Consider the following 26,929-nt stretch of genomic DNA (forward strand, 5'->3'; position numbering starts at 1 on the left):
AGTGTTAATTCAACAACGCCTACCTGTCAATTTCTCAGCACAGGCAGCAGAGTTAATAGCACTCATTGAGGCATTGCATGCAGCAAAGGGGTGCGCAGTCACAATATACACAGATTCAGCGTATATGACTACTACTGTGCATGGAGGATTGGCAAGATGGGGATGGAGAGGGTTTCACAGAGAAGATGGGTCACCTGTACAACACGCAGAGCTCCTAAAAGAGCTGATAGAGGCGATAAAAGACCCCACCATGGTAGCCATAGTGAAGTGCCAGGCACATACAACCAACACAGATGTAATCTCTTTGGGGAACACAGCAGCGGACGCTGCTGCCAAAGAAGCTTCTTACTTAGTGAAAGAGAGAACAGGTGAGTACCTGATACAAAAACACGCAGAAGAGGATCTCCCAGATGGCTATAATACCATGCCTGTGTCACAAATACTAGAGCTGCATGATGGGGCAATAATAGAGGAAAAGGAGCTGTGGGAAAAGCGGGGATGTAGCCAGTCAGCAACAGACCTCCTATGCCGTCAAAGCAACACAGGTAAGGTAGTGATGCCACTCAAGTTATTAGAAGTGGCTTTCCAACAACTGCATTTCCCAGCACATAATGCGAAACAGCATATTGCAGCAGAGATTCAGGAGAACTGGTTTGTCCCAGGTCTACAGGAACAACTTTCAAGAATGGCAATGGAATGTACCAAATGCCAAATATATAATTCAGGAATGACACCGAGAACATTACAAGGAAGAATCCCAAAACCTACAGGCCCCTTCAGAGAGCTGCATATTGACTATGCAGACATGGGAGAGAGATGTAATGGGGCCCGTTACATGATAGTAGCGGTTTGTCCATTCTCAAGGTGGGTTGAAGCAGTACCCTGTGCACATCCGGATGCCAAATGCACTGCAAAGTTCTTAGTGAGGGAGGTATTCCCGCGCTGGGGTATTTGCGACGTAATTTACTCGGATAATGGCACACATTTTGTCAATGATCTCTTCAAGGAAGTAACAGCGTTGCTAGGAATCAAACACAAATTATGCTCGATTTACCATCTGCAAAGTAATGGCGTAGTTGAGAAAATCAATGGCCTCCTCAAGGGGAGGTTGTCGAAATTGTGCTTCTCACTTAAAAAGAACTGAGTGCACTGTCTACCATTAGCCTTGTTCGAGCTGAGAAATCAGCCCAGCAAGGACCACCATCTGTCACCACACGAAATAGTGACAGGAAGGCACATGCATACAGCTCACTCTCCACTCCGCAGACATTCAGATGCCCATAGAAGCACCACAGTACTAGGTGAAGAGTTTAATGAATACTTGACAAAGCTCTCCAAAGCGGCCCGCATTATAGCAAGACAACTTGCACCCCCATTCACACACGAGAAAAAAACGAAACAAAATTGACAGAAGAAAACCCAACTGGTCAGTTAACGCCAGGAGAGATGGTGCATGTGAGGAGTTTTGTGCGTAGGTGGAATGCCGCAAGATTTCATGGCCCATACGAAGTAGTGTTTAGTACACCGAAGGCAGTGAAGGTAAAGGGCCTGAGATATTGGATACATTTAAAAGACGTACGAAAAGCCTATGAAAATGTCACACAGATGGAGGATGAAGGGGTACAACAACCAGAAGAAGTGTAACAATAGATGAGGAAAAAGAAATGTACTGCATCCTATCATTACATAGTGGTCTAAATTGAAAAGAAATAAACTGAAAAAGATGACTGTGTAGCATGAAAAATGTATATTGAAAATTTAACATGAAGCTCTCTCGCGCTCTCTCTCTCTCTTTCTCTCTCTATCTCTTCAACGTCTACATATTTGTTGTAAGGTTGCTTAATACACTTTTATGTTTCAATGTATAGGAGAAACCATGGCAACGAATGGGCAGCTCGCACAGAATAATGTTAGGGCAGATCAAGACGGCAACGAGAATTTTGATTTGCGCAGATACTCGCATGAGTGTTGTCCGTTTGTGTGTGCAGTCATATTCTTTACAATGATGTGTGGACTAACCTTCTATTGGGCAATTACATTCCTCTCTATAGAGATGAATGAGGGAGGAGGGAATGGAACCAACAACAGAACAAGCATGGTGAATGGGAAAAAGATGGTTAAAGAAGGAGCTTATGGGATGGCTTCCAGGTTGTATGAGGTTATGACACCCACCCTGATCATGCACAGCACCCCAGTGTCACCAGTACCCCACGCCAAACTCTCCCGCACAACGCTTCTGAATATAATATTCATGGGTTAAATGATCGAAACCCCTCTGTTTTATCATGGTTGGACGACATCACTGCCACCCCGCCCTCACAAACAATCACTTCACTCATAAAAAATGAGTCACCCGTAAGCAGGAAGGAAGAAAATGATGAGATGTCTGAAAGATTTCTGGCCTTATATGATGAATGGGAAAAGGGGGGGGGGGCGGGTAACCAGGAAACAACGCTGCAAGCAGCAAGAAATGCGAAGACCTATCTCAAAAGCAACCGAAGGAGGAGGGCGGTTGGGAGGAAAAAATATGATGAGTATTCTGGCCTGGGGCTAGACACAATAGAAGACCCTAGGCACCGACACCAGTGAAATAAATGGTAGGCGGATATGAGCTCAACCGCAAAACAGACAACTAATGAGAGTTGTTATGTATGTTCCTCGATTCCCCACGCCTCAGGCACACCTAAGGTACTACTGCCTCAAGAATTGCCTCTTGCAGACGCCCAGTGTCTCCTTCATCTCACCCTATGTAGAATTACGAAGACCTTCCAGGCACAAACAGTATCTTTCGAAATGCTGCAAAACGAAAAGACTTGCTACTCAAGAGCTAAAGGAGTGATATGTTTGAAAGAACCTTTTTTCGTGATTAAGGGGACATTGTTTTCAGAAAATAAATGGAAGGATGAAGTAACATGCAAAGCAGAAGCATTACGAGGATTGCCAGCAGAGAAACTACAATGGTTCGAGAGAACCCGCACACCTGTTTGGACGGAACACATCACAAAGTTAACATGGGTGACAGCTATAGAAAAGCGGTTCAAGCTGCAAAAAGAAATATCTTACGAACTATGCTTCAATGGCGAGGTGAAAAACAACATGGGCACAAATAAGAGCTGCAATCGGACACTCAGTATCCCAGACATGAAAAAAGGGACATCAGCACTTATGGACAATTACTAGGTCTGCGGTAAACAGGCATACCTACACCTCCCACAGTCTTGGAGGGGCACATGTTCTCTGGCGACGCTGCAATCAGCCCTGATGGTGATCCCGGAAAGTCACATCGAAGGAGGAAAGGGATTGCAAGCCGACCGTCGCCCAGAAAATCCACAATCCGCAGAAGAACCACTGCTGTATGCCATGTCAACGGACAACGCACAAGGTGTGATATCACGAAAGCGGAGATCGTCCAACTACATATCCAAAGCCTCCTCAGATCTGTTGGCACAGATCCCTGACAAGTACTGGCTGTTCAACTCCACTGAAACCTTCTTTGCCTCCCTCGTCCCGAGTATCCAGGCGCGAGCCAATGCAAAATGGCTCCAAATCACGCACTGGGAGTTGATCCAACTGGCCAATGACACTGAAGAAGGGTTCAACATGATCAAGGTGGAGCTAAGGGCCCTAAGGCTAATGACAATGCAGAAGAGGTTTGTCCTAGACCTGTTGACGGCGATGGATGGAGGTGTTAGCCGAAAAATCGGGGGCGCGTGCTGCACATTCGTGCCTTCTGAAGACGCGGATAATGGAACACTATCACACGTTATTGCGGCAGTGCACAATTTGGGGGAGCGGATGAAGACAGAAGGTGGAGTGGACCCAAGCTCTTGGCTTGACAACCTTTTTTCCTGGCTACCATCCTGGCTGGATTGACTATCAAAATGCTGGTGCCCATTATTGTATTTTTACTACTGATTTTTTGTGTGTGCCAGCTAGGTCTTCGGTGCTGTGCAAATGCAGTCCCTAGTGGTGCAATGATGATGGTGACAATGGGCAAAGCTAGAGGAACAGCACAGACCATGCAGGAGGTGCAAGTACAGACCGGTGAGGATCCCGAACCCAAGTATAGAATGGTACCGTTATACTATGACGGGGATATAGTGGACAGATTATACCACACGACAATAAAAGAGCCCCTGGAACTAGAATGGTATAAAGAGGTATGGGTAGATCTGGAGGGGGACGGGGATGCATATATATATGACCTGCACAACAGACGAATATGCTAGGAGGGGAAAGTCTCTGAGAGGTGTGTAGAGCCTGGATGCCAATAAAAGGAACACTGGCATGGGATGAAGCGGTAGTGAATGAAAAGGAACGCCAGAGGTTGGGCGAGTTGCAGTATTCGTTACTTAAGTAACAAAAGGGGGGAAATGTATGGAAGAAAAGGTCTGTAGGAAAGGTCTGTAGGACCCCCCCTCCCCTGCATTGCCCACCTACGTGAGGCTCTATGTTATGCTCAGTAGCCTGGCATAACAGACACCATTTTGTAATAAGCAAGACTCCATTTTAAGTGTACTGAACCGAGGCCCATGCAGAATAGCTGGCGTACAAAACTGCAGCTTAGCCCCCACTTGACCGAACACAGAGAGGCCTGCACTTCCCCCACCCTCCCCCCCCATGGTAGATCCGCTGAAAGCCTTTTCTCACGAGCAATTAGACACGAACAAGCAACAGAACAAACACTATCATTTTCCTTCCGCAGTACATCATTGCCCTAGGACTGACTGGACTGTTGAAGTCTGGACTGGACTGTTGAAGTCTGGAAAAGAACAAAAACCATCCCCCTCAAACACACCCCGAACCCATGCCTAACCCCCGCACAGGTAATATATGGTGTCCCTGAACCCCCTGTTCAGTTCCCCAGATAATGTGTTAACCACATATACTAAACCCTCGAGTCTCTCAGCCTTATTCCTGTTGCCCAAGAATGTGAAGTAATCAATGGTAAATGTATAATACAGGCGACTTATGTTAAAGCAAAGTGACCCTGCATGCCCTCATGATGCTTTCATGTCCTAAGGTCCAGTGTATAACTACTCGAAATATTTACCCTGTGCCATCCAATGTGTGCTGCTATTATAAAAAGGATAAGTGAAAAAGCAATATATAAAATGCTTGTGTATGATGTAACTAGATGTGACGTATTATATGTAAGCCACATAGGGCATCGAATAAGTTTATAGTATAATCGAAATGTTATATTAATATGCTGCTTTCGTGCTCCTGAGGGTATGACCCAACCTGATACTACCTCATGTTTTATTTGTCCGCCACTTCCTTGACTTACAAGTATTAAGACCGACTAATGTTATGTACTGTATGTGATATTGACAATTCTCTATTTTTTATGGGTTTAGTAATATAGACAAAGGTAAATGACAGAAATGTGTATTTTCCCAAATGTTCCCAGCCTTAACATTTATCCCCTCCAATGGTATAGTGTGCCGCCCCGTGAATAGAGTTGCTTAGTGCTACAAGGCCATCTCCCCCCTCCTCCCGCCAAGGCCCGCAGGGGCTCGCTGATGAGCGAGCTGCACAGCCTCACCTCCCCACATTGCTGCTGGACCCGCTTCAAGTATTTACCTCCCCCATGGCAGAGACCGCCTTGGCTAGGCCAAATGAATTATGAGCTACCTGGTCCTAAATCCCACCGCCTTTGAGGTGCCAGTTAGGTGCCCCAATTGACCCAATGATACCCCAGTTCACCCCAAATCCAACAGACCACAAAGGCAGTTATCCGTCCTTGTGCAAACATCCCTCAGAGTCATCCTTTACTACACCAAACAGAGTAAAATGATGAAGACTGCCTGACCCATGCCCCCTGATGAGATACCTGGTCCCACGGGACTGGACCCCTTGCAAATGACAATTTTATGATGATGTATAGAAACAACCTTGTATTGCATATTGTTTTCCTGTGTCCCCACACAGGTATTAGTTTAATGTGTTGGAAGTTTTATATAACAACTTGGTATAAATGAATGTGATGAATGGGTATGAAAGGCCGAAAGGGCAAATTTCTAGAACTATCGTGGTGAATCTTCGTTGACAACCAGTGCTCACGAGCACCACGTCCGATGAGCCCAGCTGACTCAAGCACGCCAGGATGCCACCACGTGGATCTGCGCCAATCATGGAGCACTGAACCTATAGCTAGACATCGCCATCCAATCCCCAAGACTCTGTGGCCCCCTATAGCTTACCTCATGCATGACGTGTATTTGTAATATAATTGACTGTCTTTGCTATTGTCAGACAGAGCGCTCTCAGAGTTTGCAGAGTCCTTTGCATGCTCTATTTGATTTAGATAAAAGCCTTTTAACCTCACCCGCACTTGGTTGTTGTCTCATTCCCTCCTGGGGTGTGTCCTTTATTGCCTCTCATTAAGGGGGGTTTTCTACCTCATTGGGGGACGCTTACTTTCACGCTTCAGAATAAAAAGTATCCTAACCGCACTTCACTTTAAGGGGCTGCGTGCAGTTTTATCAATTGTTAGAAAGGGGACACAGTACTCCCACACCCCAAGCGCTTCGGAATAAGGCAAAGACCGTGGAAGGTAATGTTCTTACCAGGGGGTTGCTCTTAAAGGCTTCTACACGATCATATTGTTGCATGCTCTATAGATATAGCGCACATGCGGGAACAAATGCCATCCTTAGCAGCCATATTGGAGCGTATGGCCCAAACGCAGAGCAGCAGCCAGCATCCCATGCGCAGGCCGCGAACATGAGGAAAATAACAGGTTGCATCCCGAGCACTGATGAGAATGGCCAGAGCCACATAGATCCGTAGACCCTTCATTGTCCTAAAATGTTGCCAACCACCATGCTTTGGGAAGAATGTGCCCTGCAAGGCCACAAGAAGAGGGCTGAGCATCCTTGTATGATACGATCCCATGAGAAAAAGGGCACGGGCCTCCGAACCCCACCAGTCCCAATTCAAAGTTATAGCAGCCAAATGCCCCAGCTCTAAGACCTCTGAATTCCATGATACCAGCCAGCCCTAGACCACTGATCATAAACCCGTTAGACCTCTGATCGATCAAAAGATCAGAGAGCAGGGCTTTCCTGCCTTCACTTCTAGATCACGTGATCTGTGCTGCAAGGTGCAGGGAGGGATGAAATTATAGCCCAGAATGACGGTAGAAGACCTTGGAGAGGTGCCAGCCTGTCTGAGAGCGAGTGAAGTGTGTGTGGTTTAGTAGGACCTCGGCTTTTCCCCCTGTACCATGTCTGCTTGTACCATGTGCATTGCTACATAGAGATGTGTTGTTTAGTTTGCGAATAGTTGCTAATTGCATAACTTGTGACCAATGACTAGTGCAGCGTCACCCATGTGGAAGAAGATGGATGGATGGACGGACGGGGTTGGGACCAATGGCCAGGCATCCCCTATGGAGCAGGCTACCAACGTATAATGTCTCACCAACCAGCCGCACGGGTTTTAACTGTATGTAATGATGTCACGGATGACGCCATGTACCTTTATAATGTGCTGCTTCTGCAGATATTGCCAGAACGTTCTGCGGCAGCAGAGTTCTTTGTTGGCGCTTTCCAGTTTTTTGTGGAAATAAACTTTCTTTGCAAGTGGCGTATTTGGGCCTTTTTCTCTAGCGGGTTATCTTTTTTCTGGTGTGAGCATCTATTAGGGGCTTTCCTACACAATACAAGAAGTTCACAAACAGAGACAAGGTCTTTCAGCACTTATAGTCTTATGGACTAACCAGTCTCCTCATAAGAATGAGCAAAAAGACAAGGGAAGTAATGCAGAAGGACTTTGCCACACAACATATAATACTGCCCTATCAACATGCCTCCTTCCTGCCACAAAGTGGCAAGCTCTGCCCGGCGATTGAGTTCATGTCTCTGTGATGTCTACCAATAAGTAGGTTGAATTCCCCCAAGACAGATCTATGTAACCTGCATATCAAGCTCAGATTTTGGCATGGATTTCTCAGCTTTGATCTTTTTAAGGTTAATAAAACAGGGAGCATTGAGCTGGTGTTAATATGAAAACAAACACATAGAAGACACCAGGAGACCTTCCAGTTTGTGGTGTGCTCTATTTAAATAGCAAAATAATTACAAATAAAGACACTAGCATGGATGTCAGGGTATACAGATGTCCAATTTGAGTTCTTTCTCCAACCCCCTCCCCTCCACACTCTCCTCACCTGAACTGCTTGATTCAGGGTCTCTGGATTGTCGGTGGCGCCGGGTCAAATAATCCTTCTCTTTTCTTTGTGGAAAAAGCCTGCCGTGGGAAGAATCCACAGTGAATGCCTGTAGAACAGCAGTCCTGTGGCTCCTTTCCTGAGAAAGGCCAAGGCAAAGGGAAAAAGCCCAAAGGCAGAAAAAACCCTTTCCATTGCTGAAGAGGAGGAGTTCCAAGCACCAGTGACTGATGCTCCAGCGGTACCCGAAAGATCCAGCGAGGTCGTATCCAGCAGAGTTTGGGAGCGTGAGGAGGATCCAACTGAGGTAATGAATGAGGGCTGTACCAAACAAGGGTGAATGCCAGCGGAGTACGGGATCCAAGGCCGGGATGCACAGCAAAGCCGAATCCAACAGCAATGGTAAGGAAGACAGCACGAAAGGAGGAAGTAGAGAGGAAACGAAGGTAAGCAAAGGCAGAGAAGCAAAGAAGCCGGGCTGCCGGAGGAGCGGGGACCTGGAAATGGAAGGGCTGCCGTCAGGGGGAGGGTGGACCGAGTACTGGAAGGAAAAACTGAGAGGCAGGCGGAGAGCCTAACGGAGAAAACAAAGAGAAAAAAGGGCTTCAGAAAAGAAGCAAAGAAACGGAAAACTAGCGTTTACGCCCAAAGGAGAAAACATGCCAAGGGGGTTGCAATGCAATGACCGCTGGGAAAAGGGAGTAATAAGTACCTCCCAGCGGCGGCCATGATGGGAGGCAGCTAGACCGGCACATTTCGTTGGGAGATAGGTGACGGGATCTAATGGGGATGTAGCCTACGAAGCAGCTGCCAATGTGGCAGCAACGCCAACCGCCGCGGCGTATGACAACAGACTATTCACCAAAATAATTTTCATTGAGAGCTTTTTCAACTAAAAATGAAAAATATTTTACTGAAATTTTTTAATATTGAATGTTAACTGTTTTTTTAATGTTACATTGTTATTGTACATAACAATGTAACATTGAAAATGTTTATGGTATAATGTATTTTTGGGTGGGTTAAAGGGTTACATTTGTTTGGGAATGTTTGGGGTGTTTTTAAGGGTGTAAAACGGGGGTCTAGTGGGACCCCCCAGTAAAAAAATAAAAAATGAATTCGGTATACCGATTTATTGGGGTTTGGGGGACCACCCCAATAAAAAAAAAAAACATTTGGTATCCAGGTTTTCGGAGTAACATTTTCGGTAAATAAACACTTCTAGTTATGTGAATCTACATTAGGTAAATAAGTTTTAGGTGAAATAACTTTGATGGAAAATACTTTAGGTGTAAAAGATTTGGTGTTAAGACATGTAACCAGATGTCAGTAGCTCACAAATTCTGACAGTACATGTGAGGACACAGCCTAGAGACCCGTCACTAGACTTAAAACAAACCCATTTGAAATAGTTTACTAAACAAGAACGTGCCATATGAAATTTACTTTTCATCACTTCCTAACCAACTGGAGAAGGATTCAGTACCTCTGTAACAATTGGATTGTGCCATTTAGTCGGCTTTGGGTATTTCATCCATTAAATCCACTAAACGAGAAACTAACCATGCCTACTAATTGCCACCGTTTTTATAACAACAGATGGGATACAGTGCTAATGATTTGCTCTAGTGGTATTCCTCACCTGGAGACTCTGGAGAACGTTGAGAAAATCATTCATCCCAGTCAGACGGTGGACATCTTGGAAAACAGCCACTAACAGGGTTGGTGTGATTGCAATAGAACGGGTCAGGATCACCCTGGCAAAGCGTGACCATTTCAGGTTCAAAAATCCCTTGGAAAGTAAAAAACAGAAAACATGAATTATTTTGAAAACTGCCATTAAGATGGTCAACTTGCGCAGGTGAGGAAAAAATGGCTGACATTGTTATGGTTAGCAGACCATGAGATAAGGTGTAATAACTGCATTCTCTCCCACGGCCCCGCCCATGCATTAGTATTAGAGACTGCATAGTCTCCAGCTCTATCGTCGGTCTTGCACTACAATTCCTTTGCCATGCCACAGTGCGCTGCATGATTCACATTTCATCGCAAAGAGATACTACAATTCACATGTCGATAAGGTTTTCATGTTCTTTTTGGCACGCCAAACATTCTCTTGGGCAAATACAACTGGAATGACTTCTCAATGGTGAGAAACTGAAAGATCACCGACTGGAAATTCCAAGTACGTTTTACAGGGGCATAGGCTAAAACTACAATTTTAGATGTGCAAAAAGTTTATTTTCTACTTGATCAGTTTCTGAATTCTTGATTTAGGAAAATGTGCCAATTAAGCTGAATGTTTATCATGATCATTTCGTGAATTAATCCTAGACGCTTTATATGTAGCAAATTCACTACGGAATCAAAAAGGCAGATAATGAAAGGCATGAGTGAAGAAGAACAAGTTACTCTCTTACCTGGTAACGTTCTTTTGATGGGATGGTCCAACGACGTATTCCATATCTATGACATGTAATCACCACAGCTGTGCTGCTTCGGAAAATCTTCGGCGTCTGCGTCCTGCGTCGATGACATCGATATGCCGCCCTCGAGGACCTCCTCTGACAGCCGACATCACTGGATGTTAGAAGTAGGACGCACGACGCCCATAGCCTCAGTTGTAGTTTTTTCCCAGAACGTGTGGCAGCAGTCTTCTGCCAGTCTGACACACAAAGCCTTGCAGAAATGTAAGCTGCAATCGCATAAGAAATTCTGTAGCGGGGAAGGCAGGGAGGGAGCGATATGGAATACGTCGTCGGACCCTCCCATTGAAAGAACATTACCAGGTAAGAGAGTAACTTGTTCTTCGAGGGTATTGGGTCCTCTGACATATTCCATATCTATGACAGACTCCCAAAGCAGTACCAATGCAAGGAGATGGGTAAAGAATTTAGAAAACAGAAATTTAGAATGCCCAATCAAATTGCGGTGTAAAGGATCGCCTTGCCAAAGGCCAGATCCTGCCCACAGATGGAATTGAGGGAGTAGTGACGTACAAAAGTATGTACCGAAGCCCAGGTGGCTGCATTACAGATGTCACGAATAGGAACACCCCTCTGTAGGGCAGTAGAGGCAGCCATACCCCTGGTAGAATGGGCCCACAAGCCGACTGGTGGGTTCTTACTTGCCAAGCGGTAACACACAGAGATAGCCAAAATAATCCAGCGAGACAAAGTCGGTTTCGTCACAGCTTGTCCCAAACGCTTTCCAGCGTAACTAACCAAAGAAGAGTTGATCGTCCACTCTGACCCGGGACATGCGTGAAATATAAAAGCTTAACGCTCTCCTAGGATCAAGCCTATGGAGCCTCTCCTCTTCCTTACCAGGATGTGGAGGAGGATAAAACGCCGGAAAAACAACCTTCTGGCCTAAATAAAATTCCGACACCACCTTCGGAAGAAAGGAAGGACGAACTCTAAGGACAACACTGTCGTTATGAAACACAGTGAAGGGTGGCTTAACTGAAAGTGCCTGTAACTCACTCACTCTGCGAGCGGAAGTGACCGCAACCAAAAATACAGTTTTAAGAGTTAACAGTCTCAAAGGGCATGAATGCAAAGGCTCAAACGGAGCACCTATCAGAAACTTGAGAACAAGGTTCAAATCCCAACCGGGCACCTGGAAAGGTGACGGAGGGAACACATTAGTGAGCCCTTTCAGAAACTGAGAAAGTAAAGGAATTTTAAAATAGGAACACTTCAGGTGAGCGCTTAAATATGGACAGCGCCGCCAGGGAACCTTTAATGGTACCCACTTGGAAGCCCCTGTGGGCCAAAGAAAGCAAAAAAGACCGAACCATGGGAATGTCACATGCAAAAGGATCCACATTCTTAACCCTGCACCAGTCGCAGAATTTACGCCAACGGTACAGGGACTTTGTTGCGGGCCGTCTGGCCGAGAGCAATACCTCCATCACGTCTTCAGGGAGGTCCCAATCCTTATACCTCAACCTTTCAGAAACCAAGCGTGAAGGTTGAGGGATCTGACCTCTGGATGGAGAACCTGACTCCCCTCTCATGAGAGCAGATCGTCTCGTAGGGAAGACGACGTGGAGGGCAGATGGACAAGTCGAGAAGGTCCGGGTCCCACGTCCTCCGGGCCCATGCCGGAGCAATGAGGATCATGCGGGAACCGAACCTCCGCAGTACTTGCGGGATGACGGGGACTGGAGGAAATGCGTTCAGCAGTGGGAATGACCACTCCACCACGAACGTGTCTCCTAAGGCTCCTTCTGGAGGAAATTCCCGCGAGCAGAACCTCTCGCACTTCCGGTTGACACTGGAGGTGAAGAGATCCACTTGAGGGGTCCCCCAAAGGGCAAAGATCTCCAGGAAAATCTCCTGAGCCAACTCCCACTCGTGAGAGATCGCGCTCTGCCTGCTCAGAGCGTCCGCCGTCTCGTTTTCGTCTCCGGCCAGATGAACTGCCGAGATCAAAACTTCCTGCTGGATTGCCCAGAACCAGAGCTGCATCGCCTCCCTGCACAGAGAAAGTGACTCTGCCCCCCCCCCCCTTTTGTTGAGGTAGTGCATGGCCACCGTGCCGTCCGTCAGGATCAGGACATTCTTCCCTCGCACTGTCAGCAGAAAAGCCTTCAGGGCTAGCCTGACGGCCCTCAGCTCCAACAGATTGATATGGAGTCTGGACTCCGACGGAGACCAACGACCGCTGACTGTCAACTCGTTGGCATGAGCCCCCCCATCCCGTGAGTGATGCGTCCGTCACGATCGTCACCTCCGGCCAGGGTAGCCAAAATGGAGCCCCCTTCATCAGATTGTCTTCGACGGCCCACCACAGAAGGTCCTGGGCGACCGAGGACGGCACCTGAACAGGGTCCGAAATCCTGCCGGTGGACTGAGACCACTGGAGCTTGAGTGCCCATTGCAAAGATCTCATCCGCAACCTGGCCTCTGGCACCAGATGAATGCAGGATGTCATGAGGCCGAGCAATCTCAAGAACTCGAACTCTGGGAGGCTCTGGGCAAGCTGAAACTTGTGCACCATCTTCTGAATGTGATGAGCCCTCACCTGGGGAGGAAAACACTGCCCCAGGGACGTGTCGAGCACTGCTCCGATGTACTGGAGCCTCTGAGTTGGTGTCAAATGGGACTTCTTTAAGTTGAGGGAGAAGCCCAGCTTGTGGAGGGAGTGGCAGGTGACGGACAGATGATCCAGGACTTGCTCGGGAGAGTGCGCCCTGATCAACCAATCGTCCAGGTAGGGGTAGACGTCAATCCCCCCTTTCCTGAGGTGTGCTGCCACCACTACCATGAGCTTGGTGACGACTCTCGGGCGGAGGTCAATCCGAACGGCAGGACCCGAAACAAAGTGCGAGTCACCAACCGTGAACCTCAGGTACTTGTGCTTTGGAAGTATCGGCACATGAAAATAAGCGTCCTTGAGGTCGAGAGACACCAACCAGTCCTGAAGTTGCAGGGCCTGGAGGACTAGAGAGAGAGTAACCATCTTGAACTTGTCCTTCCTGAGGAGTTTGTTCAAACCGCGCAAGTCCATGATGGGTCTCAATCCCTTGTCTTTCTTGGAAATCAAAAAATAAGGGGAATACCATCCCTTGTTCCTCTCCGCTAAAGGCACCAGGTCTATGGCACCTTTCTCCAGCAGCGATTGAATTTCCTGCGCAAGGAGCGGATCCGGACGCTTCAAAGAGAGATTCCCCGGTGGATTGTCTTGAGGGCTCTGCCGGAAAGGAAGACAGTAGCCGTGGGTTATGATCACCAGAACCCACACATCTGAAGTAATGGCGCGCCACTCTACAAGATGCTGCGCCAGCCTTCCCCCAACCGGCGAACCATGGGATGTGGCCTCATGACTGAGCTGAAGCGGCTGCGGCGTTGCCTGAGGGCAAAGAGGCAACAGCCTGAGCGGCCTTGGCACATCGAGTACCTTGTTTTCCACCTCTGGCACTCCTATGGTGGCCCCTTTGACTGGCAGCTCCTCTCGCTTTACCAAAGGATGAGTAATAATGAAATTAACCTCCTCTCCACTGCTGTCCCCTCGGACGAAAAGGCGGAGGTTGGCGAACTGCAGCGCCCAACGACTTCGCTGCAGCTTTAGAGGTCTGCAACCTCTCGAGTTTCTCGTCAGCCTTGCTGCCAAAAAGATGTTCCCCGTCAAAGGGCATGTTGAGGAGCCGGGCCTGCACATCAGGAGCAAACCCCGACTTCCGCAACCACACAAACCTGCGTATTAAGGTGCTCGCCGCCATGGACCGGCTGACGCAATCTGCCATGTCCAACCCCGACTGAACGGCCTCACACATGGCATCCTTGCCATACTGAACCATGGCAAGGAAACCATCCCGTTCGTCCCCTTCGGGAATATGTTCAGCCGCTAAGGAAACATGGGTTCCACAGAGTGTGCGTGAAACGCGACCAAGCACATACGGTGTTGGCCGCCTGAAGCGCCATACCCCCTGAAGAAAATACTTTCTTCACCCAGCCGTCAAAACGCTTGTCGTCCCTATCAGGAGGGATGGTAGGATATGACGCCTGCTTTGCCAGGGCCGTAGCCGCCTGCATCACCAAACTCTCCGGAGTGGGGTGCTTGGTCAAGTGGCAGGGGTCACTACTGGCTAGGCGGTATTTTCTCGGCAAAGACTTGCCCACTGCCGGGAGACTATCCGGAGCAGTCCCAGCCGCCATCACCCTCCTCTGTAGAGCCATATGGAATGGCAGTACCGGGTCAGTTGGTGGACCTTGCTCGAGGATATCCGTAAGGTCATCCTGAAGAAAATCCCCTGGGGGAGCAGATCATCCCAAGTACTCTGTGACCCTAGACATAAGACGCCGGTATGAGGAGTCGGCATGAGTGCCAGGCTCAGGCCTACAAAACTCCACCTCGGGAGAGGTGTCCAGCCCACTGGCATCGTGCAGGGACTGCCGCAGGTCCTCAATTTGGCTATGGCCTGAGAGAATCTCGTCTGGCACCATATCAGGAACCATGCCATCATCAGAGCCCTCATCCACCTCTGAAATAAACTCAAGATGGCGGTAAGAAGGCACAGAATGTGGAACAAAGCCATGCTTGACCTTGGCCAGAGCCTTTCTAGGGAGTTCCACCGAGCCCCTGGGTACCCCCGTCAAAACAGCCTCGAAAGGCGTCGAGTGAATCGGCGTTGACGCCAGACGCGGCGCCGACAGCATCGATGGCGGCGACACAGGCCTCGAGGCTGGAGCCCCGAGCGTGTCCCTCGACAGCCTGGGCGCCGATGGCATCGACGACTTCTTCGGAGGCGGGGCCTCGAAAGAGTCCGTCGACGACCTCTGCGCCACCGGCATCGACATCTTCCTCGAAGACACAACAGGTGCACACGGTCTCGAGGGCGTCGAGGACCGGGACCTGGACCGGGCATGACGAGAACGATTCCCCTTGTCCGAGTGGGACCTCTCCCGCGAATCGTGCCGACCACCCAAGCCCGAAGGCGTGTGAGCAGCGTCTCTCGACCAATCACGACCCCAATCGGAGGCGCGGATGGACCAGTGCCCTGCGATTCAAGAATCGCTAACATTTTCTTCCCGAAGGAAGCCCATTCCTCCGGCGTCGCATGCTTGGTGGGATAAGCGACCCGCCGACGGGCAGAGTCCTCGGATGAGGACGGGGAAGGTGACCGATGACGGCGCTTCCGGGAGTGCCTCGAAGAGGCAGAGGAGTGGCGGGACCGACTCCGGGACTGAGACCCACTGGACTTGCGACGACGATGCACAGTCACCCCTCGAATCGTACGTCGAAAGCCCCGCAGACCTCGACTTCCGTGGCTTGGACACCTTACCTACCGACAACTTCTTCTTGCGCTCCCGCAAGGCTTTGGACGTGAGCGACTAGCAGTCGACACAGTCATCCGTGTCATGGGCCTCCCCGAGGCACCAGAGGCAGGCGTTGTGCGAGTCCGTCACCGACATCTTGGACCCACAGTCCGTGCACTTCTTAAAGCCCGGACGCGGGGTGGAAGACGAGGTACACATCTTCACGAAGAATATACTTCACAATACGAACAGGTTCGAAGAACCGAGAAAGAACAGAAACTCCAAAGAGTCGAGGTGCGCCGAGATCTCCGAAGTGAACCGGTTCGCGGAAAAAACGGAACTGAGGCTACGGGCGTTGTGCGTCCTACTTATAACATCCAGTGACATCGGCTGTCGGAGGAGGTCCTCGAGGGTGGCGTATCGACGTCATTGACGCAGGACGCAGACACCGAAGATTTTCCGAAGCAGCACAGCTGTGGTGATTACATGTCATAGATATGGAATACGTCGGAGGACCCAATCCCCTCGAAAAGATCAGCTCTCAACGTACAAAATGAGGGAATTATTAACGGTGAGGATGGACTGAGGAATTAAAAGCCATCCCAGCAGTCCTATGTAAGCAAAAAAAAAAAAGTTATCCATCAAATGCAATCATGCATTACTCCTTAAAAAAGAAGATACATGAAAACAGTGACGATACCCCAATTCATAGGCGATGATGCTTCAGTAACATATTATGGGCCTCATCATGAGTTGGGCAGTATCCTGCCAGTCAATCTGTCGGAATACCACCCAATGCAATTACCGTTACCTCCACTTGGTCCGGCAGTATTACCACTAGAATACAAATGGCGGTGTGAATCCCTAATTTTTTTGTCCATAGGACTCAATGAGGCATTTTTGTTGCAATTACTGTAGTGGTAATTGTGCCAAAAATGGGCAGAAAGTTGGCGGATTTACCTCCAGCTCAGAACTGGAGGTGAATCCTCCAACTTCCCTCATACTCGTAATTGGCCGGTGCGGTAATGCAGTGGTAACGCTATTGGCAGCGCATTTTTACTGTACTGCCCAACTCGTGATGAGGCCCCATTTCTCCATTTAGCTAGACCATAGTAATGGTAGGTTGTTCTCTTGCATGGCCTCCCTGACACCCCTCCCTGCACTTGCTTTAGAGTCTACTAGAGGAACAGGACTACTGCCATTTCATATATATATATATCATACATTTATGGAATAATAGTAATGTACATATAAAACCACTTAGGTTGATCATTTACAAGCCCTAATCTGTGTACCTACAGCATCAAACAATTTGCAGAAAAACAAACCTTGCTAAACGTTTCATTTATACAAATCATTATTCTCTAAACTGCTTAACACAGGCTAGAATGCAAGGCACTCTTCCACGATGGCAGCTGGCATGGTGGTCACAGTCTGTATCAAGATCTGGCAGTGAGCCTCAATTATATAAACACGCCTGGCTTTCTGGGAAAGTAATCTTCAAAATGAATGATAAAACAAGCTGTAATCTCGGAGCCGCATTGCGTAATTTTGTTAAAAAACAGTGGCTTATTACTACAGGTTGGCCTTATCAAAAGACATTAACAAGGGGACCATGCTTGCTGTGTCACACTGCGACTAGCTCTTAAAAGGAATGTTCTAGAAAGAGTCTTCCATCACCAGCTCGCACACGTTCGTTTTACTAGGAAAAAGTAACTATAAGTACAGTTTGCAGGTAATCATGCTATTAACGGAAGACCAATAAGGTGGCCACAACACACCTTTCAAGGTTGCTCAAGATATTTATTTAATCTATCTACGCGTAGCACCCCTTGGTGGACTCTTCAAATTTAAAAGTCAAAAGTGAAAGGAATGCAGAAGAGAGTGTGTTTACTAATCCGGTGCCACAGTGGGAACATACCTAAAAGGGCTGCCACCTTCTCTTGACCCTAAGCCAACAGGTACTTAGACTTGGCTCCTTGAACCATGCAGGCAACCTTAACTGTGCTCCAGAGAAAGGAAGGGTTACATGCAGTAACCACAAGATCATCTTTAGGAGGGAGGGCAAAGGGTGGCAGCAGCTAAATTATTCCATTTCTTTTTTCTGGTAAGCAAGGAGAAATGACTCGAAAGGGAGGTATCTAATAAATGGGCACAAGGTCAACCTTTGAGACATAAACTATGATGGAAACTCTAACCTGAGCTTCATCTCTCGGATGCCATGCCAAGAAGGCAACGCCACCATGCCTTGCAAGACTAGATTGTGCGTTTAAGGCCAGCCTGCCTAAGGTCTAATAGTGCCTTGAAGTATCTGATCTCTGAGGATTATGGAACGCAATACATACCTCCATGACAAACTGGCCAGAGTAGGTCCCGGTCATCGTTGAGCTCTGTCCAGCAGCAAGTATACCAACAGCCCAAATGTAGAGTGCTGCTGGGCCAAAGTAGCATCCAAGGACCGCACCCTGGCAAACAAGAAAGAACAAGTTTAATATCAGTAAGGTTCAGGTGACAGGTCTCACTCAATCAATAGTGCACCAAAAAATAGGCAGATGTGTTATTCACGACATAGCCACGTTTTAGCATTACCAACCATATAAGGCTCTGGCAAGCTGTGCGCCTTTACGGGTGACGTGTTCTTTGCAGAGAATCTCATGAATTCAAGTAAAAGTGAAGTCAGTGCCTGTAAATGTTGTGCAGATTGTATCTGCTGCACATGACCATACTTTGCATTATTCATACATTTTCTGCTTGGATATAGAAACCTCTATGCTATCGTTGAAAAAATAAACAGTGGCAGTTGACTAAGGGAGATCTCTCTAATGAGGCACTCCTACTACGTCTAACTTTAAAAAAAAAACAACACTGAGAAGATGGATGTTCAGAATCAGCCGTGGATGCAGAGTCTGAGAGGCCGAGTTGGGGATTGTGAGAGAGGTGTACTGTCTCCACGAGACACACACCGAGCACTTCAATAATTCTATTTAGGCATGACATTATAAACATAGATTTATTAGGCCTGAACACGTTTTGCAATGAAAACAATAGGTCGGCGTATCACTAAATCCACACTATGGACAAGTATACATTCACCATGGGGGGCTCTTGCTAAAGAGCACAAGCAATTCACTTTTAGGACAGTCAAACATAGTTCAGATACAACACAAGTAAACTGTATTCCGTAAAGTGCATGAAAATCAAGCAGGTATTGTAGAACCAGTTAGAAACACTAATACAGTGCCTTATAAATAGGGACCCTAGAACTTAAGAAGTCCTTCCTCGCTAAATAGAATGGGGCTTAGTGCCCTGGGAGGCACAAGTCCCAAAAATAACCCTTTGTAAAGAGTAAGGAGTCTTTGAAAGTAGCAGAATAAGTTTAGGCAAAGACATACTGTGAGTGCAAGTGTTCCAGCAATGCAAGAACAAAGGAAAGCACAGTATTTAGGGGGCGTCTCCAAATCTCGCCAGTCTGGGAGATACCCGGTGGGTAAGGGCGATCCTTAGTCCGAACTCCACCAATCACAACCAGGGAGCAAAATGTAGGGTTAGGACTTTGTGCCCATTAAACCCTATGGAGGGAGAGATCAGCTATGCAAGTTCGACCACCTTACTCTGATTTAACTCTCTGGGCCCACTTACTTCAGTAAAAGGTCCTGTTGCAGAAGTTCCAGGAACCGCGGATGCATATGTCACTTCGGCCTCAGGAGTGGGTCTGGCTAGCCAGCACTCTGGCAAGACTGTGCATGTGACTGGACAGCTGGATGACAAATGCATGACAATCCCAATTACCACAGTGTCAGGAAACCCACAGGCAGCGAAGGCGGGCTGAAGCGAAGAGCACCACACCCTTGCAGCAGAGGCAGAGAAGCTTGTCCTGCAAGGCCCCACTTCTGTCTGGAGAGAGCACCTGCAGAAGCCTAGGGTCTGCCAGGTCGCAAGTTGAAATGATCAGTGCAGCGAAGAGGTAGTATGTGGAGCTGGTCAGTGCACAGGGTGGCCATGGGACACTTCAGAAGGCTTCTAAAGGGTACGACCCTCAAGCAGGGTCGGGACTGGTTGTTCCTACAGGTCAAAGCACTGCTAAGGGTCTTTAGGAGCTCAGCACAGGACAGCAGGGCATCGCCGGCACTTTGCTGGAGGCAACCCTGGTTGGCTGCAACAGACATCTATGGGTGTTAAGCAGGATGCTCCTCTTCAAAGGGATATTGGCTCAAGTGACAATCTGAAGAATTGCTGCAGGAGGAGTCCTTTTATCCTAAATTCAAGCTGGGGCCGTGCCGGATCCCACCAATGGTAAGAACCTTCACCAACCAAGAGGGCACAGGCTGTCCAATCATGGACTGCCTCCGGCCTTCACATCTGCCCAGCAACAAACATACTTTGGCCAGGATGTGGACTGGGACCAGACAACTCTGGCCACCACATCCGGCCACAAACACGGACCACTGCTTGCCCAGGAAAGCCAAGGCTTTGCCTCGGAAAAGGCTTTCCTTATATGGAGTGCCAGACCTCTGAAGGCAGGAAGATGGGCAAAAGGACAGGTGAAAAACACCTGGCCTGGCCATTTTAGAGAACATGGTACTCCGCATTATGCAGTAAAATGCAAAAGTGCACGTGAGAAAAATAAAAATCAGAGTAGAAAAGTATCTGCTGCCAGGAGCTACTTTTGGACATGGGGAGACAAGGGTGCGGAGTGTTGGCGTCCCGCAGGGGTGTGGAGTTTTCCTTCCTGATTTCCGTCTCAGCTGATCCTGGGCCCGTCTCGGGTCTTGAGCAAGCCCTGGGCCTGTCTCGGGTCTTGAGCAAGCCCTGGGCCCAAAAATTTAATTTTTGACCCTGAAGAGGGCCAAGCTAAATACGAAACCAAACCTAGCCATTTCTGCTTGCCCTAGTGCTGTTCTAGCACCCTGAAGCACAATTAATCCTGCCAACACTCTGCGAGGTCCACCTGCTGATTGGCGAAATCCAAAAGTTCTTGGGTGTACCTAGCGCTGCTGTTAATTCGGGGCTAGGAGAGGGGGGAAAACGCAGGCTTTACTGACAGCATCACGACCGTGGAGCCACGTGATATTCTACCCGCCCGTAGTGCAGTCATTTTGGATCCCGAGATGCATGGGGGTGGCGGCAATCGACCAACCCCACATTCTGACAACCTTACCAACATTATACGCAGGGGAAAGTGAGCGCCCCATGTTCGACAGCCCCCCATTCTATATATAAAGCCACTCTGATCCCATGCATACTGAACTACACCCCATTCTCCCCCCCCCCACCCACCCACCCAAGCCCCGAGTCAGAATGGCTGGAGAACCACCGTACCCTGGATCTGGCCCGACCCAAAACTCTGCTTAGTTGGAGGTGTGGGGGGTAGTCGGGGGTTCTATCACCTCCTACTAACATGAGCATCACTGATGTGACTTAACCAGCCCACAGTTGACACAGACCCAAACATGGCATCTGAACCCGCTGGGAATTTGACAAGAACATTAGAGGAAACTGATATAGCTCCATTGGCAAGCCTACCTAACCCTGCAAATTAGGTCAGGGAAATAGCTGCCAACATCCATGAGAAACAAGGGGAGGGAGGCCAAGGGGGTACCACTGAAAGTGCAGTAAGGTTATGGTGGAACCTCTGTCAATTAAAAACATGCTGATGTCCCTTATTGAAGCTACTGGAGGAAGAGAAGACTCAGGAAGACTAACCAGGTAGGAGAGAAAGGGGCCCCGATTAAGCTGAAGGGCCTCTGTACTAATCCCCTCCAGTAAAAACAGAGGCTCAACAGGACCAGACCTTTTGCTGCAAACAAACAAAGGGGCAACAGGCTAACCCACCACTCTGTACCTGCTGGTCCAGAGACAGGGCCCTCACAGTTTCCCACTTCAATCTTCTCAAGTCCCCCCAGGTGAGCCAGCGGCTCACGGGTAGCTGGATCCCTCAGAACAAATGGGTTACCTAACAAGACAGTTAGCATGCAGGCTCAGGACTTGCCCAACAGTCATGATATCCATAATAGGTCTTTTGGCCCTCAGTCAATCTTTCTTCATGGAGTCCCGAATCGTCTACAAAAAGGCATGAAGTGAAGGCAGCACTCCTTAACAAGCATTTACACTGGCCGAATCACATGAGGTGCTTTAGATCTGTCACTATGGACCAAATTGTTGGCTGTACTAGTACTAGGACTTCTAAAACCAAGGAAGCTGCTTCGAATTTTGATATTTTTGAGTTAAAATTCTGCGACCCTAGACTGGTTAGGGACCTATCCACACTAACATGGCATGCAATCCCCCAGTAAATATTGCAATGAGTCCGAGTGCGTATCCTTGGGGTCCAAACGTCAAAGGGCCCAGTCTTGTCCGGAACAAATGCTGCCCCTTTAGGGGAAAAATCTGCAGGTCCTCTCCGTGGCTACAGGTACGTAAAGCTGGACGATGCCTAATCCATTCATGGAAGTTTCCATATTGTTATTTTTCATTAATGGATGCTAAGGTTCTATTGATTAAGGCATTTCTTTTCCACCACCATCTCTAAATGGTTACATTTTGAAATATATACGTGAGGTGTTGTGCAAACCTTTATGGCTCAATGCAGAAATAAAGTTAAACGAAACGGAAAGTAACAGAAACATTACTAAAAACACAAGAAAAAGGGATACAAGGTACCCCTTTTGCACCTTAAGTTGATGTGTGCAGCTTAAAAACAACAAGGAATTCTGTAACAGGGACAGGGTACCTGTGCACTGACAGCCATGGGGACTGATCAGTGCCCCCAAAATGGTTGAGGCAAGCAAGGTAAGTAAAGCAAAAAGGGTTTAATTGCCTCCAAAAACTCTGGTCAGTATACAAACAATAGCAACATGTTGGGGTTTCCATAGATGTCTATGGAGGAAAAGAAGCTAAAAGAATTATTTTCTAACATACACACAATGCCCCATCAATACCATCTTTAGATTATTTATATGACGAACTCTTTTCTTCAACACTTCTTGGGGAGGAAGGGCGTGTGAGTTTAAGAGTCACAAGTTGCAAAACTACTGTCATGCACGCTACCAAACAGTCCCCCTGTGGTTGGGTACACAGTGGAAGGATCTCATGGGGACAGACTCCCCCTCTGAAACAGGGACAACCATCTAGGGCATGGCCTGGGACACCACACCACAACCACACATCCTCACTCTCCTTTCTCATTTTCGGGGAGCTCAGTACCTTGTAGAAACATGAACTACTGTACGAACCAAGACCTTGTCTATCTGGGAAGAAAAAGAACATACTAGACCCAAGTAGATCAAGGACTGAGACGTGTTGGCCCCACAGAACACCGGGAGTTGGTACACCAGGAAACAGAAGAACAAGTTACTCTCTTACCTGGTAACGTTCTTTCGATGGGAGGGTCAGACGACTTATTCCATATCTATGACAGTAATCACCGGAAAATCTTTCGGCGTCTGTGTCCTGCGTCGATGACGTCGATGCGCTGTCCTCGCGTGCCTCCGTCTAGCCGACGTCACCGGATGTTATAAGTAGGACGCACGACGCCCGTAGCCTCAGTTGTAGTTTTGTCCCAGAACGTGTGGCACCAATCTTCTGCCAGTATGACCACAGAAAGCCTTGTGTAAATGTAAGCTGCAATCGCATAAGAAATACTGTAGCGGGGTAGGCAGGGAGGGAGCGATATGGAATACGTCGGACCCTCCCATCGAAAGAACGTTACCAGGTAAGAGAGTAACTTGTTCTTCGAGGGGTTTGGGTCCTCCGACGTATTCCATATCTATGACAGACGCCCAAAGCAGTACCAATGTAAGGAGGTGGGAAAAGAATTTAGAATATACAAATTTAGAATGCCCAATCAAATTGCAGAGTAAAGGGCCACCTTGCCAAAGGCCAGATGCTGCCCATGGATGGTATCTAGGGAGTAGTGACGGACAAAAGTATGGACCGAAGCCCAAGTGGCTGCTTCACAGATGTTACGAATAGGAACACCCCTCTGCAGGGCAGTAGAGGCAGCCACACCCCTAGTCGAATGGGCCCGTAAACCAACTGGAGGGTGCTTACCTGCAAGGCGGTAACATTCAGAAATTGCCAAGATAATCCATCTAGACAAAGTCTGCTTAGTCACAGCTTGTCCCAAACGCCTTCCAGCGTAACCAATAAAGAGCTGATCGTCCACTCTGACCCGGGACATGCGTGAAATGTAGAAACTTAAAGCTCTCCTCGTCCTTACCAGGATGCGGAGGAGGATAAAATGACGGAGGAACAACCTTCTGGCTTAAATGAAATTCCGACACCACCTTCGGAAGAAAGGAAGGAAGGATGAACTCTAAGGACAACCCTGTTCTTATGAAACACAGTGAAGGGTAGCTTAACTGAAAGTGCCTGTAGCTCACTCACTCTGCAAGCGGAAGTGACCGCAACTAAAAATACAGTTTTAAGGGTTAACAGTCTCAAAGGAGAAGAATGTAAAGGCTCAAATGGAGCACCCATTAGAAACTTGAGAACAAGGTTCAAATCCCAACCGGGCACCTGGAAAGGTGACAGAGGGAACACATTAGTGAGCCCTTTCAGAAACTGAGAAATTAAAGGAATATTAAAATAAGAACACTCCTCAGATGAGCGCTTAAATATGGACAGCGCCGCCAGGTAACCTTTAATGGTACCTACTTGCAAGCCCATGTGGGCTAAAGAAAGCAAAAAAGACAGAATTACAGGAATGGCACATGAAAAAGGATCCACATTCTGAACCCTGCACCAGTCGCAGAACTCTCTCCAACGGCAACAGTACAGAGACTTTGTTGCCGGCCGCCTGGCCGAAAGCAACACCTCCATTACGTCCTCAGGGAGGTCCCAATGCTTATACCTCAACCTTTCAGAAGCCACGCGTGAAGGTTGAGGGATCTGACCTCTGGATGGAGAACCTGACCCCCCTCCCGTGAGAGCAGATCGTCTCGGTAGGGAAGACGACATGGAGGGCAGACGGACAAGTCGAGAAGGCCCGGGTACCACGCTCTCCGGGCCCATGACGGAGCAATGAGGATCATCCGGGAACCGAACCTCTGTAACCTCTGTAGCACTTGCGGGATGACAGGGACTGGAGGAAACGCGTACAGCAGTGGGAAGGACCACTCCACCACAAACGCATCTCCTAAGGCTCCTCTTGGAGGAAATTCCCACGAGCAGAACCTTTCGCACTTCCGGTTGACACTGGAGGCGAAGAGATCCACTTGAGGGGTCCCCCAAAGGGCAAAGATCTCCAGGAGAATCTCCTGAGCCAACTCCCATTCGTGAGAGATCGCGCTCTGCCTGCTCAGAGCGTCTGCCGTCTCGTTTTCATCTCTGGTCAGATGAACTGCCGAGATCAAAACTTTCTGCTGGATTGCCCAGAACCAGAGCTGCATTGCTTCCCTGCACAGAGAAAGTGACCCTGCCCCCCCCTTTTTGTTGAGGTAGTGCATGGCCACCGTGTTGTCGTCAGAATCACGACATTCTTCCCTCGCACAGTCAGCAGAAAAGCCTTCAGGGCAAGCCTGACGGCCCTCAGCTCCAACAGATTGATATGGAGTCTGGACTCCGTCAGAGACCAAGGACCGCTGACTGTCAGCTCGTTGGCATGAGCTCCCCATCCTGTGAGAGACGCGTCCGTCACGATTGTCACCTCCGGCCAGGGTAGCCAAAACGGAGCCCCCCCTCATCAAGTTGCCTTCGACAGCCCACCACAGAAGGTCCTGGGCGACCGAGGCCGGCACCGGAACAGGGATCAACATCCTGCCGGAGGACTGTGACCACTGGAGTTTGAGAGCCCATTGCAGAGATCTCATCCGCAACCTGGCCTCTGGCACCAGAAGAATGCAGGATGCCATGAGGCCGAGCAACCTCAAGAACTCGAACGCTCGGAGACTCTGGGCATGCTGAAACTTGTGCACCATCTGTTAAATGTGGTGAGCCCTCACCTGTGGAGGAAAACACTGCCCCAGGGACGTGTCGAGCACTGCTCCGATGTACTGGAGCCACTGTGTTTCCGTCAAGTGGGATTTATTTAAGTTGAGGGAGAAGCCCAGCTTGTGAAGGGAGTGGCAGGTGACGGACAGATGATCCTCGACCTGCTCGGGAGAGCGCGCCCTGATCAACCAATCGTCCAGGTAGGGGTAGACGTGAATCCCCCCTTTCCTGAGATACGCTGCCACCACCACCACCATGAGCTCGGTGAAAACCCTCGGGCGGAGGTCAACCCGAACGGCAGGACCCGAAACTGAAAGTGTGAGTCGCCAACCCCAAACCCCAGGTACTTCTTGTGCTTGGGATGGATCGGCACATGAAAATAAGCGTCCTTGTCTAGAGATGTCTAGAGACACCAACCAGTCCTGAAGTTGAAGGGCCTGGAGGACTTGAGAACAAGTAACCATCTTGAACTTGTCCTTCCTGAGGAGCTTGTTCACACCGCGCAAGTCCATGATGGGTCTCAGTCCCCCGTCTTTCTTTGAAATCAAAAAATAAGGGGAATACCATCCCTTGTTCCTCTCCGCTACTGGCACCAGTTCTATGGCGCCTTTCTCCAGCAGGGATTGGATTTCCTGTGCAAGGAGCGGATCCGGACTCTTCAAAGAGATTCCCCAGTGGATTGCCGTGGGCTATGATCTCCAGAACCCATACATCTGAAGTAATGGCACGCCACTCTACAAGATGCTACGCCAGCCTTCCCCCCAACCGGCGAAGCATGGGCCTCATGACTGAGCTGTAGCAGCTGCAGCAGTGCCTGAGGGCAAAGAGGCAACAGCCCGAGCGGCTTTGGCACCTCAAGTAGTGACTAGCCTCTCAATTTACTAAAGGACAAGTAATATTGAAAGGAACCTCCCCACCATTGCTGTCCCCTAGGATGAAAAGATGGAGGTTGGCGGACTGCAGCGCCCAACGACTTCGCTGCAGCTTTGGAGGTCTGCAACCTCTCAAGACTCTCGTCAACCTGCTGCCAAAAAGATGTTCACCATCAAAGGGCATG

The 26,929-nt window shown here is 48.7% G+C and overlaps 1 protein-coding gene across 5 annotated transcripts in view; it reads right to left on the minus strand.

The window, feature by feature from the left end:
• Positions 1 to 26,929, minus strand: part of SLC11A2 (solute carrier family 11 member 2) — a 679,758-nt gene that overhangs the window by 153,447 nt on the left and 499,382 nt on the right. For all 5 annotated transcript variants that reach the window (XR_011304995.1, XM_069653368.1, XM_069653369.1 and 2 more), the window contains exons 12-13: positions 18,288 to 18,407; positions 9,819 to 9,968 (exon numbers count right to left, since the gene is read on the minus strand). Coding sequence is in view for 4 of the 5 variants with exons in the window: in XM_069653368.1 (XP_069509469.1) it covers positions 9,819 to 9,968; positions 18,288 to 18,407 (270 nt within the window). In the remaining variant the exon portion in view is untranslated. The remainder of the gene's footprint in view (positions 1 to 9,818; positions 9,969 to 18,287; positions 18,408 to 26,929) is intronic.

Source organism: Ambystoma mexicanum, chromosome 3q, assembly GCF_040938575.1.
Source record: "Ambystoma mexicanum isolate Mex_15411 chromosome 3q, UKY_AmexF1_1, whole genome shotgun sequence".
Taxonomy (NCBI): domain Eukaryota; kingdom Metazoa; phylum Chordata; class Amphibia; order Caudata; family Ambystomatidae; genus Ambystoma; species Ambystoma mexicanum.